Source organism: Eptesicus fuscus, chromosome 13 (assembly GCF_027574615.1).
Source record: "Eptesicus fuscus isolate TK198812 chromosome 13, DD_ASM_mEF_20220401, whole genome shotgun sequence".
Lineage (NCBI taxonomy): Eukaryota > Metazoa > Chordata > Mammalia > Chiroptera > Vespertilionidae > Eptesicus > Eptesicus fuscus.
Genome location: NC_072485.1, coordinates 68043489 through 68058226, shown reverse-complemented (window position 1 = coordinate 68058226; position 14738 = coordinate 68043489). Strand labels below are relative to the sequence as shown.

The 14738-nt window shown below is 42.3% G+C and overlaps 1 protein-coding gene across 5 annotated transcripts in view; it reads right to left on the bottom strand.

Moving 5' to 3' along the window:
• Positions 1–14738, bottom strand: part of AMBRA1 (autophagy and beclin 1 regulator 1) — a 171461-nt gene that overhangs the window by 37486 nt on the left and 119237 nt on the right. For all 5 annotated transcript variants that reach the window (XM_054724711.1, XM_054724713.1, XM_054724712.1 and 2 more), the window contains one exon: positions 10225–10335. In XM_054724711.1, coding sequence (XP_054580686.1) covers positions 10225–10335 — 111 coding nt within the window. The remainder of the gene's footprint in view (positions 1–10224; positions 10336–14738) is intronic.

Here is a 14738-nt window from a genome sequence, read left to right as displayed (position 1 = left end):
GCGGGGTTCCCATAACAAGCGATCAGCAGGGACCTGAGACTGCATGAAGCCAGGCGGGACAGGACACCTGAGGCTGCGCCCCCCGCCCAGTGGGGCTTGACTAGGGACCTCAGGTCGCACCCACCGCCTGGCGGGGCTTGACGGGGAATCTCAGGTTATGCCCTCCACCCCGGTGCCAGGCCAGGGGACCTCAGGGCGTGCCCCCACCCTGGCGCTGGCCCGGGGGACCTCAGGCTGTGCCCCCAGCCCCAGTGCTGGCCTGGGGGACCTCAGGCTGTGCCCCCCTCCTGGTGGGGCTTGATGGGGAACCTCAAGGCACACTCCCCACCCCAGTGCCGGGCCGGGGGACCTCAGGCCACACCCCCCACCCTGTGGGGGACCTCAGGTTGCGCCTCCCCACCCCGGTGCCAGGCTGGGGGACCTGAGGCTGTGCCCCCCGCCCGGCGTGCGCCAGGGGACCTGAGGCTGTGCCCCCCACACGGCGGGGCTTGACGGGGGACCTGAGGCTGCACCCCCTGCCTGGAGGGGCTTGATGGGGGTGGGGCCAGACGGGTTTGGATCTCGCCCAGTGGGGGTGGGGCTGGCCAGGTCTGGGTCTCTTGCGATTTCGAGGCACACGCAGGTGGGTGGGGACTTGACTCTGGGTCCTGCGGCATGCCCCAGACTCTGACAGGAGGAAGATTTTCATATACATTTTACTAATTTTCTTTCATCTCTGACACTTCTATTATAGAGAAAGGGCAAATAGCAATATTAAAATATTTTCTCTAATTAATTCCCTTTTTTATTTTTATTTTTTAAAAATATATTTCATTGATTTTTTTTTTTTTTTTATAGAGAGGAAGGGAGAGAGATTGTTAGAAACATCAATGAGAGAGAAACATCAATCAACTGCCTCCTGCACACCCCCTATTGGGGATATACCCGCAACCAAGGTACATGCCCTTGACTGGAATTGAACCTGGAACCCTTCAGTCCACAGGCCGACGCTCTATCCACTGAGCCAAACCAGTTAGGGCTAATTCCCTTTTAATGTGCACGAATTTCGTGCACCAGGCCACTAGTCCTTTCTAATAAAGATGTGTGTGCAAATTGACCATAACTCCGCAACAAAGATGGCAGCGCCCAAAGCCAATAAGGTGGGAATATGCAAAATGATGCAACAAGGCAAGAGGTGGAAGGCAGCTCTGGGCTGGAGCGAAGGCGGTGCCGGCAGCGAGGGGAAGGAAGGCCTATTCTTGCACGAATCTTCGTGCATCGGGCCTCTAGTCTATACATATATATATATATATATATATATATATATATATATATGCCTAAGTGACCGGAACGAGTGGTCGCTATGACACATGCTGACCACCAGGGGGCAAACGCTCAATGTAGGAGCTGCCCCCAGCCCACAGGCCCTGATCGCCAATGGGGCCTGCCGGCCAACCTCCCGGTCCTTCCCCCCGGCCAGCAGGCCCCGATCACCCGGGACAGGGAACCGGGGATGGGTAGTGGCAGACATGGCCCCTTTCCCAGGGGAGGCCAAGGGCTGTTCCCTTCTTGGGGCTGGTGGCCCACCTCCTGGGTCCCTCCCCCCAGGCTGGGATGGGGAACTGGGGGTGGGTGGCGACAGACTCGGGCAGTGAGGGAAGGAGGAGACAGGGAGGTGGAGAACCTGATCGGCCTGATTGCTGACCAGGCCTAGGGACCCCAGCTGTGCACAAATTTTGTGCACCGGGCCTCTAGTATTTATATATATATATATATATATATATATATATATATATATATATATACACATACATATATATATAAAAGTCTAAGCAACCAGCTGACTGGTAGCTATGATGCGCACTGACCACCAGGGGGCAGACGCTCAACACAGGAGTGGAAAGCACAGGCATGGAAACATGGAACAGATTGATGAATCTCAGAGGGAAGAGGGAAGGGGGAAGGCAGAAAGAGATTAACCAAAGATCTTATATGCATACTAGAGGCCCGGTGCACGGATTTGTGCACCAGTGGGGTCCCTTGGCTTGGCCTTCGGGATCAGGCCGAAACCAGCTCTCCTTCATCCCCTGAGGGGTCCCAGATTGCGAGAGGGTGGAGGCCAGGCCGAGGGACCCCAATGGTGCATGGATCCGTGCACCGGGCCTCTAGTTTCAGAATAAGACCTCCTGCACAGAGCGCGGCAGGTGACAATATAAGCATTCCCCAGTTACTTGATCTCTGTGCTATGATCTGCCCCATACCACTCAGGGTACCCTAATGACCAATGCTATTTACCCAATAAGAGTTTCTCTTAAAAAGTGTAATTCACCTGGCCAAGTGGCTCCGTTGTTTGGAGTGTCGACCTGTATAGCAAAAGGCTGTGGGTTGGATTTCCAGTTAGGGCATATACCTAGGTTGTGGGTTCAATGCCCGATTGGGGCGCATATAGGAGGCAACAGATTTATGTTTCTTTCTTTCCTTTCCCCTCTCTCTAAAAATCAATAAAAACATATCCTTAGGTGAAGATTAAAAAAAAAACACACACACACAAAAAAAACGCAAAACAAAGTGTAATTCACAGTAAATCTAATGAGCTCCTTATTTTCCACCCATGAAAACAGTTTCAAAATTATGCATTTGAGGTCTTAGTCACAAACTTCTAATCTCTTTACAGATAGTATTCCAACTGAAACAGGTGGCCAGAATCTCTAGCCTAACTTGAGAAATGATCAAAACCATAACTAGACTGTATTCAGACCAACCACAAAACACAATCAGTTAAAAGCTGATGATGGGAACCTCAGGTGAAAGTGATTATTATTCTAGAGGGTAATACCATGAAAAGGAACTTGGCTATCCCATCAGACATTATGTGCCCTAAACTTCTAGAATGCAAGTTTTGCCTAAGGTCAAAACTCTAAGAAAAATAGGGCTCTTATAAAAAGCAGAATTCTAACACCACACATGATTTAAATGAGGGAGAAAGGTGAGCCAAACAAAATGAATCAACCTAGTTACACATAATGCTCTCTGATCAGCTCGGGTATTACAAGACCCATGATCACAAGATGTAAGAAGGAACACAGAAGGAGAACGATAGAAAGCTGTAGTTGGAACGCCCTGATGCTTGTACAAAAAATGTTAGAGGTATCCAAAAAGGCCTTGTGAGACATTAGCATATCCAATACCTTTGTTCTTCTGAATATTTTGTTTTTCTCTCAAGGAAAATGATCTCCAACTGGGTAGAAACAACATGCTTAAGAAGGATCAGAAGCTCATTACAAATGAGGCAACAAGTTAAGGAAGCAACTATCTTATTTACATAAACATCACTCTTCAGAGATGAAAAGCATGTTCCTCAGAGTACAGGTGTGACTTCAGAATTAAGGCCATACTCTCAAAGAATCATGGCGCAATTTCCAAGAAAAAGACATGATAAAAAGAGCTAACTTTACTGACCTTAGAGTGTTTGACATGTATTAACTAATTTAATTCTCATAACAATCCTATGAGATTTGCATTATTATTATCCTCATTTTGTAGACAAAGAAATCAAGGTGTGGAGAGATTAAGTAACCAAAGTCGCAATGCTAGAAGGTGGCTGAGCAGGGATTTGAACCTGGACAGTGTAACCCAAGAGCTCATGTGCTTAACCACCATAGGACAGTTGACAAGGAAAATTATCAAAGAACTAATTCTCCCTATGCTTATGAAAATCAGAAGCAAAACAACCATCAGGTCTTTGTATTAAAAGTATTAGTAATTCCAATAGTATTTAAATTGTTTCAGACGAAGAAAAACCTCCACATTTTAACACAAGCATAACACTGATACCAAAACCCATAGATTTTAGAAACAAGAAAGGACAGATTCACCCTGGCCAGTTTTGCTCAGTGGTTGCAGTACTGGCCCGCACACTGAAGGGTCTCCTGTTTGATTCCCAGTCAAGGGCATGTACCTTGCTTGCAGGTATAATCCCCGGCCACTGGCCAGGGCGAGTGCAGGAGGCAAACAGTTGATGTGTCTCTCTCACACCGATGTTTCTCTCCCCCTCTCTCCCCTCCTCCTCCCTCCCTCCCACTCTCTCTCTCTCTAAAAATCAATGAAAGGAATATCCTCAGGGTGAGTATTAAAAAGAAAAAAAAGGGGGAGAGATTCATCTCATAAATTACAATGAAATCCTCTAATTATTAGCAAGCTACATGAAAGAAATTTAACATTAAAGAATATATCCTGAATCAGGTGGGGTCTAGTCAAGGAATATAAGGATGGTTTCAATAGTACATAATCTATTAACATAATGATCATATTAGTAAATCAAAGGAGAGAAAAAAATATGATCATCTCTATAGATACAGAAAAGGCATACTAAATTCAATATCTGTTCTTGATTTTAAAAAACCCCACAAACTTCTTGGTAAAATAGGAATAGATGACTTCCTTAAAATAATAAACTATTTCTAGTTCAACCCAAAGCCAGCAATATGCTTGCTGAGAAAAAGTTGGACGTTTTCCCGTTAAAGTCAGGAACAATGAGGATGCCTGCTATTACTAACATTGTTCTCATGATAGCAGCCAATGCATTTAGACAAGAGAAAGAAATCACAGGTGTAAAACTTGGAATGGAAGAGGTAAATTTTCTATTTATAGATAACACATCTAGAAAACCCATGAGATTTAGCTGATAACAACTAGTAAACAAATTCAGTACGATTGTAGGTTTTAAAAAATAAGCTTGTAACAATACATTTAAGAAATGTACAGGATCAAGTGAAGAAAACTTTTAACATTCATAAGAATACAAGAGAAACTGGAAATGATATTAACATTCTTACATTGGAAGATATAAAGATATTGAATCTCCTTAAGTTAATTACAAAGTTAATACAATCATAATAATTACACTAACAGGATTTTTTTCAGGGGGAAAAAACAAGGTAGTTAAAAGTCCATGCAGAAAAACAAAAATGCTTGAGCAGGCAGGAAAATTTGGATTAAAAAAAAAAAAATAGCAAGAGGAGAGTCCTACCAAATTCTAAAACATAAAGCTTCAAAACTTAAAAAACCCATGCGGCACTCTCACATGAGTAATCAGAAAGATCACTGGGACAAAATAGCCTAGAAATACATCTCAATACACACAGCAAATTATTAATAGGATGGAAGTAACATCCCAAAGCAATGGAGGCAAATGGATTAGTCTATAAATTGTCTGGAACAAATGAGTAGCCATGAGGGAAAAGTCAAATCATACCCTGCTTCTTTGGTATTAGGTTAAATTTCCTAGTGAATCAAAGACTAAGAGGTAAAAAACTAAAATATAAAATTACTACTGATCTTCCTAATGATGACACAAAATCTGAGAATCATAAAAGGAAAGTTGGGTAATTTTGACTACATAAAGTTCTATGAGGAAAAATAACCTTCAGCAAAGTCAAACTACAAATGGCAACTAGTAAACGCCTATTATAAGTGAATTTTCACATCTATAAAGCATTCCTGTAAAACCAATAAGGAAAAGACCAGCAATACAATAGAAAAACAGCTAAAGAAAGCACATGGACAGTCAAGAAAAGGCCACCTGCATGGCTCAGTGTATGAAGAAGCCCACCACCTGTTTTGTAATGAGAAATACAAATTAAAAATATCTACATACTATTTTTTTTACCTATCAGATTTTCAGATATCCAAAAATATGCTAACACATTCTATAAGCAAGAGTGTAGGGAAACAGGCACTCTCATAAACTGTAGTTGGGAGTATAAACTGGCATTACCTAAGTAGAGGGCGATTTAGCAATATCTACCAAAATCACAAATATACATCCTCTTCCTCCCTCCAATTCCATTTCTAGGAATTTATCCTAGATATACTTGCACACGTGCAAAATGACAAACTGCATCACGATTTGTATAGCAGAAGACTGAAAACAACATAAAAGTCCCTCACCAGAAGACCTGACCTTTGGACAATGAAATACTAGGCGGTTATTTGTACACGGTTGTGGGGGTGAGAGTGGGGGGTGGGGGGTGTCCCTCAGCCTACACCCTCTCGAAGCTGTCGGGAGCCCTCAGGGGATGTCTGACTGACAGCTTAGACCCGCTCCTCCGCTCCTCAGCTCCTCCGCTCCCCTCCTCGCCCTCTCCATGGGGAGTGGGACTAAGCCAGCTCCCACCACCACGGCTCCACTCTCCAGCCCTGAGCCCAACTTCTGGCTGGCTGAGTAGCATTCCCCCTGTGGGAGTGCACTGACCACCAGGGGGCAGCTCCTGCATTGAGCATCTGCCCCCTGGTGGTCAGTGCACATCATAGCAACTGGTCGTTCTGCCGTTAGGTCTATTTACATATTAGCCTTTCTTTATATGGGATATGAAAAGTTCAAGATATAGTGTAAAGTTAAGAAAGCAAAGTGCAGAAAGAAGCATGTATAACATGCTATCCTTCAGGTTAAACAGAAGCTAGAAAAACATACATTTGCTTGTATACACATACAATATTCTTTTTTTAAAAATATATTTTACTGATTTTTTACAGAGAGGAAGGGAGAGGGATAGAGAGTTAAAAACATCGATGAAAGGGAAACATCGATCAGCTGCCTCCTGCACATTCCCTACTGGGGATGTGCCTGCAACCAAGGTACATGCCCTTGACTGGAATCGAACTTGGGACCCTTCAGTCCGCAGGCCGATGCTCTATCCACTGAGCCAAACCAGTTAGGGAACATACAATATTCTTGGAAAAACATACAAGAACCTGCTAACTGCAGTTGCCTATGGGGAGGAGTAGTAGGTAGCTGGGAGCAGGGCTGGGAAACTTTTCACTGTATGTCCTTTTCTATTTTTAAAAATTTTGAATGGTGAATATATTTCAAATGATAAGATTTCAGATTACCATAAAAGCAACAAAGTAAACAAAATAAAGCAAGAAAATAACTGTAAATAAATTATGGCAACAAGATCTGGGCCAGAGATAAACAGGCAAACTCGGTAGTTAATAAGGGAAAAGGTAGATTGCAGTCAATTCCCAGCAGAACGAAAAGAACAGATTACTGAACATGCAGCTTATAAGTACTTAGAAAGAAAGAAATGATTGCTACTGAGGTTTCACTAAGAACAGGACACGAAAAACTAACCTAATTTTCATTGTCTGATAAGGATACCAACAGTGGCAAATCGGGAAATGCTACAGACAAGAGAATATCTTGATTATTTTAAGGCATCTGACAGAAAAATGTGGGCTTCAGATGTGAACACCAGCCCAGACTGCTAATTCATGAACCAAAATCGACACAGAAGTCCACAGTAACCTACCACAAGGCTTGATACAATGTCCTGATCCACCATTTTGTTAGCGATGCGGAGGAAGACAGAGAAAGCATGTTCATCAAGTTATTAGACAATGTAAGATTGAGAAAGAAAAACTGACTCAAAGTTCAAACAGATGTTGAGAGGCAAGAACTAGGAACTACAAGTAACACTATTAAGAGAAAATTTAATAGAAACAAATACAAACCTGCTTTCGTTTTCAAAAGATTCAAATTGCACAAGTAATTACAGGATGGCAGAGTCCTGGTTTATTAACAATTTCCAAAGAATTTTAAGTTACTACAAATTCAGTAGTAGCTTCTGAAAACACTGCTGAATCTTAGGCTAAACCAACACTGTCTAAAGCACCACTGTACTTACTATGCACTGGACAGTTCTCACTTGGAGTTTTTCACTCTGTTCTGGTCCCGCAAAACAAAAAGGGAAGATGAGCAGAAATGACAAGAATTTGGAAACCATACCAGTAAAAGGAAAAGTGAGGCCTAAAAAGAAAGATTTAAAGGAAAATGGCAGTTCATCTTCAAATAGCTAGAGGACTGTCACAGGGAAGAGGCATTGTTAGACTTACTGTACGGCAATTCAGAGGTAGAACTAGGACCAATAGGAGGAAGTGACAACTGGTACAAGAGAGAAGATTTTAACAAGAATTTAGCAGTGATGGATTAGGCCATTTAATCACAGTGTGACCTATCATCAGAAGTATTCAAGTAGATGAATGGGATAAGATACTCGCCAGTAATACATCCAATAAGGGGTTAATTTTCAACATTTATAAAGAACTCATACAACTCAACACCCAAAATAACCAACAATCCAATTAAAAAATGGGCAGAGGACCTAAATAGACACTTCTCCAAAGAGGACATACAGATGACATATAAAAAGATACTCAACATCACTAATCATCAGAAAAATGCAAATTGAAACCATAATGACATATCACCTCACATCTGTCATAATAGCTATCATCAATAAATCAACAAATAACGACTGTTGGCCAGGATGTGGAGAAAAGGGAACCCTTGTGCACTGTCAGTGCAAAAGCAGATTGGTACAGCCACTATGGAAAACAGTATGGAGATTCCTCAAAAAATTAAAAATGGAACTGCCTTATGACCCAGTGATTCCACTTCTGGGTATATAGCCTAAGAATGAATCCTCAAATACCAACCAGAAAGAATATATGCACCCCCTATTTTCAAAGCTAAGATCTGGAAGCAACCCAAGTGTCCATCAATAGATGAGTGGATAAAGCAGCTGTGTGTGTGTGTATATATGTATATGTATACACAAAAAATACATACACACATACACACACATATACATAATGAAATATTACTCAGCCATAAAAAAAGAATGAAATCTTACCATTTGCGACAGCATAGATAGACCTAAAGGGTATTATGCAAAGTGAAATGAGTCAAAGACAAATACCATATTATTTCATTTAGATGTGGAATCTAAAGAGCAAAATAAATAAACAAAATAGGAAGAAACTTATAGATACAGAGAACAGAGTGATGGTTGCCAGAGGGGAGGGGAGCTGGGTGAAAAAGATGAAGGGATTAAAAACTACAAATTGGTAGTTACAAAATAGTCACAGGGATGTAAAGTACAACATAGGGAATACAGTCAATAATACTGTAGTAAGTTTGTATGGTGCCGGGTAGGTATTTGTAAAGATGGGACTCACTTTTGAAAAGCCTATGACTATCTAACCACTATGCTACACTGTACACCCGAAACTAATCCTATCTAATAAAAGAGTAATATGCAAATTGACCATCACTCCAACACACAAGATGGCCGCCACAAGATGGCCAGCAGGGGAGGGCAGTTGTGGGTGATCAGGCCAGCAGGGGAAGGACAGTTGGGAGGGACCCAGGCCTGCAGGGGAGGACAGTTGGGGGGGGACCCAGGCCTGCAGGGGAAGGCAGTTGGGGGGGGGGACCAGGCCTGCAGGGGAGGGCAGTTGGGGGGGACCCAGGCCTGCAGGGGAGGGCAGTTGGGGGCGACCAGGCCTGCAGGGGAGGGCAGTTAGGGGCAATCGGGCCGGCAGGGGAAGCAGTTAGGCGTCGATCAGGCTGGCAGGGGAGTAGTTAGGGGTTGATCAGGCTGGCAGGCAGAAGCAGTCAGGGGCAAGCAGGCAGGCAGGCAAGCAGTTGGGAGCCAGCAGTCCTGGATTGTGAGAGGGATCCCAGATTGGAGAGGGTGCAGGCTGGGTTGAGGGACAACCCCCGAATCCCCTGTGCATGAATTTCATGCACCAGGCCTCTAGTACAAAATAATATTGAATGCAAAAAAAAAATTAGAAGTATTCAAGTAGAGTCTGAACTGCCACTTCTCAGGAATGTGTCAGAGAGAATCCTTCATTACACAGAAAGTGAAATGTGATGCCTGAAATGTCGTAGTTCCCTCTGCACAATAGGGGCATGGGATTGCAGACTTCCATAGAGACTGGGAAACTGGACTGTCAGACAGACATATTTGCAAACATATAAACATATCAATTATGACACTCCGCTCCATTCCATTAAGATCTGGATTAATAAATGAGTTTAACATCACTACATCTTTCCTCAAAGGTCACAAGATCAGCTCTCAGTTCCTACACTTTCTTTCTCTCGGTCCCACCTAACTTCTAGGCTTAGAACAATGAACTACTCGTAAGTAAGCTTCTCAGGGCACAGACATCTTCATTTCTGTATCCACTTTAGCACTGTTCCTCGTACTGTACTTCGCACTGTTTGCTGTTATATATATTTGCTGAACTGCATAACTGAGAGTTGCAGAAATGGCATATGGCAATCTGCTTCTCAATGAGATGATGGAAAGTCCGGTGCTATATGAGTTTCTGAGTTATGGCTCACCAGTAAGAGATACCCCATCCATCAGTATCCCAAGTTCTACCTTGGCTTACCATTACTGATTTCTGGGAGGTCAAATTTAGTGAAGTCCCACCACTGGAGCCGGTAGGTAGTATTGGCAATATTACTGGCCACAGCAGACTGTCCATCACCAATCACTGCCCCTGGTGAGAGAGAAGACAAGAGAGTCCATTACAGAGTTTATCTACATGTTTCCACTGAGAACATAAGTAAATCCATACTGGGATTAGTAGGAGAGAGGTAAGAGAAAGAACCATACTAGGCTAAAGAAGGCTGGCGAGTCCCATCTGCCAAGGCCCTGTCTAAAAGAGAAACCAGACATGTTTCTCAAGAACAATTTTATGTGGAAATATAATCCCATTCATCAGCCCTCTCCCATTATTTAATATGTTTTTTAATTGATTTTTTAAATAGAGAGGGAGGGGGAGAGAGAGAGAAAAAAAAACACACATTGATGTGAAAGCAAAACATCAATCGGTTGCTTCCCACAGTCACCCAACTGGGGATCAAATCCACAACCTAGGCATATGCCCTGACCAGGAATTGAACGGGCAACCTTTTGGTGCACAGGAGGACACTCAACCAATTGAGCCATACCAGCCAGGGTTGCTCCCTCCCATTATTAATTAACATTTACTTAGTGCCAACAATGTTGCAGATACTGTATATACCCTACTTGGTAAGCTCACAATCTAAAGAGACATGAATTTTCATAAAAATGTGAAACAAGCCCTAGCTGGTTTGGCTCAGTGGATAGAGTGTCGGCCTGCGGACTGAAGGGTCCCAGGTTCGATTTTGGTCAAGGGCACATACTTCAGTTGCAGGCTCCTCCCTGGCTGGGGCCCTGGTTGGGCTCGTGCAGGAGGCAACCAATTGATGTATTTTTCTCACATCAATAGTTTTCTCTGCCTTTCCCTCTCTCTTTCACTCTCTCTAAAAATCAATGGAAAAATGTCCTCGGGTAAGGATTTAAAAAAAATAATAGAGTAAAACAAAAAGTGAAAGCATGAGAGGACACCATTAATAGAGAAAAGCATTTTGGTCTCTGGATGTCTTTGTAATAAGCAGCACTCTTTAGGAAAAAGCTTCTCCTCCTTAGTATATGACCTTCTTCCTAATAAAACATCTTAAAAGAAGGCTTCCTCCAGGGAACAGGCAGCCACTATACAGCTGACTGGATATAGACTATAAAAAACAAATGAGGTAATATTTGTTAATTTCTTCTGGACCCCTGGCATGTAACACAGCAGAAATTTATAAGCCTAGTTTCTCAGCATCAAAATATTTTTATTAAGACAACATTTTATAACCCACACTTCCACCCCACTCACGAGAACTTCTCTGAATCCAGATTCACTTGTAACATCTCACAGTTTAAATTTCCCTGAGATACACACTTCGGTATGACATTTTTTCCTTGGTAGCCAATTAAATAAAAAATGGATTTTTTTAACAGGGTGACACTTTAATTTGCAGTTGTATTTCATTTACATGAACATGTCATTTCCTCCTCCTCCTTCCAAGGTGCATTCCGTACACAACCACCCTTCCAATCAGACAGAGCCAAACCCTCTTGGGAGAACATTCTTGCATGCTAGACAACCAAATGGTATGCTCTGCTGCAAATCAACTCCTGCTTTGAGAAACTGAGCTTGTTAGAGCTTACTAGTCTCCAAATAGTGAACCATTTTATACCTATTTCTGCATATCACTACAAAGCGTTTTGTCATCTTTTTATCTTTTATTTCTTAACTTTTAGAGAATTGCCTTCATTGCTGTTACTCCTAGTGTTTTCCAATTGTTTGCTCAACTGGCCAAAAGATTATTCAGAGAGCAAACAAGCCCTAAAATATGAGAAAAGTATTCTTCCTACTCTTCTCTAGTTGCTGCAGGCCACTGCATGAGAAGATTTTTCAACATTAGTTTACTGATAGTGCCTTTGTCCCAGTTTCAACTGCAGAGAAAAGTACATATACTGTAACAGCTCATTTTCAAGATGATGATATCTCTAGATTATGCATTCTCAACACGGGCAATATTACCCTCATGGGGGTGAAAACTAGCTCATGGCGGGGCGGAGGGGAATCTTAGTACAATAGCTAGTTCCCTTCCTATGTACTGCAGTAGATAAACAGATACACAGCACATCCGTGATATTAAAATTTCATGACAATAGAGATGATTAGGGGGGAAAATGTCTAAAAAGGCTCATAAGAAGGCTCTAAGAAGGGTAATAATGAAATAGAGGTTGAGAAATACCATTTTAGAGAAAACAATACCCCCCCAAACAACATATTCTTTAAAATCTTACAGATTCAAAGACAGAGACCCAAATGGTCATGATCTCCCTAAGGCCTGAGGAAGGCAGCATTTGGGGGATGCTGTCAATGAGTTCACTGACCTCACACCCCTATTGAGGGCCCTGTGGCACACCACTCAAATTAGGTAAATATATATTTATATATCCTTCCCTTTATTTTATTTTATATTTTTAATTTGAGAGAAAGGGGGGAGAGAGAGAGAGGGGAAGGGAAAGAGATAGAGAAACAATGATTTGCTGTTCCACTTATTGATGCATTCACTGGTTGTTTCTTGTATGTGCCCTGACCAGGGATTGAACCCGCAACCTTGGCATATCAGGACAATGCTCTAACCAATTTAGCTACCCAGCTAGGACTATGCCCTTCCTTTTAACCTTTACAGAAAATTCTATAATAATCACATCTAATCAGAAACTTTTGCTAAACTTCTGGGTCACGAGAAGGTTAAGATTCCTATGGGACTTCCTTAATAGGAACTTTCTTATTTTTATAGGCCTCCTTGATAATGAAAACCATTTTTTAAATTCTAAGATATACCACTTCCCAGGACAGAATTATTCAGTTGCACTCTGACCCAAGCTCAATTCCACTGAGCTTATGAATTGTTCCCCTGGCTTGCTTATCTAGATGGTTGACATCTTCCTTTGACCACTAGCTTCTCTCAAATTACTTTAGTTCCTTATCATTTATTTCCTCCAACTTCTCATAGAAAAGCATATAACCCTAAATGGAAGAAGATAAATTGATTTTCTCAGTACAGGATGAACGAAATGCTAGTTGCTAAAAGAAGATAGAAAATAAACGGAAGAAACAAACCCTATATTCTAAGGGTTTAAAATATGAGGGAGAAGATGAGAACTACGAACAGGAAAACAGTTATGGAAAATACCAGATGCTTTGAGTGCTGTGGATTTGCAACTGGGAACACGAATGGCTAAGGCTCCAATCTACTGCTCTAGAAGCACCCTGAGAATGCCTCAAGAAACATCATTTGGAGAACAGCTGTGCAATAAAATACACATGTGTGAAGAGACTGGGGAGGTGTTCCCTGCCAACAGTGCCAGAGTGCTGAGAAGAAAAGAAGCCTGGCACCAGGAAGAGTCAGTTTTTGGTGCCGTGTAAACACAGATTAGGAAGCTAACGATGCCAGCAACAGATTGTCACCAGGTTCTCTTCTGCAAGAACTGCTGGCCAACCAAGCCTCTCCCTCGGAAATATCAGGAAGAAAAAGTACCACCCTACTAAAAAAAAAAACACCCAACCAGTTAATGTAAGGTGAAGGATAGGACGTGCCAGAATGAGTCAATGGGCTGAGCTATAAAGTATTAGATAGGAGGCACTTAGCCTCAGAAACCAAATCCCGAGAAACTGCTGAGGGATTTCTGAGGCCATAAGGTTTTCTCAGTAACAACAGAATGGAACAAGCTAGACTCAAGGTTTCTCAACCTCCACTGTTGATACTGTGCGCCAATAATTGTTTACAGGGTGGGGTGGGTCTTGTGCATTGTAGGATGTTTAAGCAACATCCCTGGCCTCTCCTTACAGATAAAGAAACCAGATAAGTTTCCTTATCTATAAAAAAGGTATAATAAGAATACCTACAACTTATAGAGTTGTTGGGAGAACTTACTGAAACAATAAATGTAATGTGACCGTCATTAAAATTACTTTGGCCCTAACTGGTTTGGCTCAGTGGGTAGAGCATTGGCCTATGGACTGAAGGGTCCTGGGTTCGATTCCGGTCAAGGGCACATGCCCAGGTTGCAGGCTCGATCCCCAGTATGGGGCATGCAGGAGGCAGCCGGATCAATGATTCTCTCTTATCACTGATATTTCTCTCTCTCTCTCCTCTTCCTTCTTCTCTGAAATCAATAAAAAAAATTTTTTTTAATTACTTTGATAATTTACTCCAATCTCTGTATGCTTTTCCTCAATGGAAAGTCCTTTTGTAAGAGACTGGACCAAATAATGTGTCAGTGCCAAGAGAAAGAAGTACTTACATTTTTTTTTTTTTTTTTGAATCCTCACCCTAGGACTTAGTGAGAGGAAAAGAGAAAGATCGATGTGAAAGTGAAACATCACATCAATTGGTCGGTTGCCTTCCATACATGCCCTGACCAAGGATCGAACATGCAACCTTTTGGTACACAGGATGACACTCAACCAACTGAGCCAATCTGGCTGGGCAAGAAGTACTTAATTTTAGAATTAAGGCCAAATGTCTA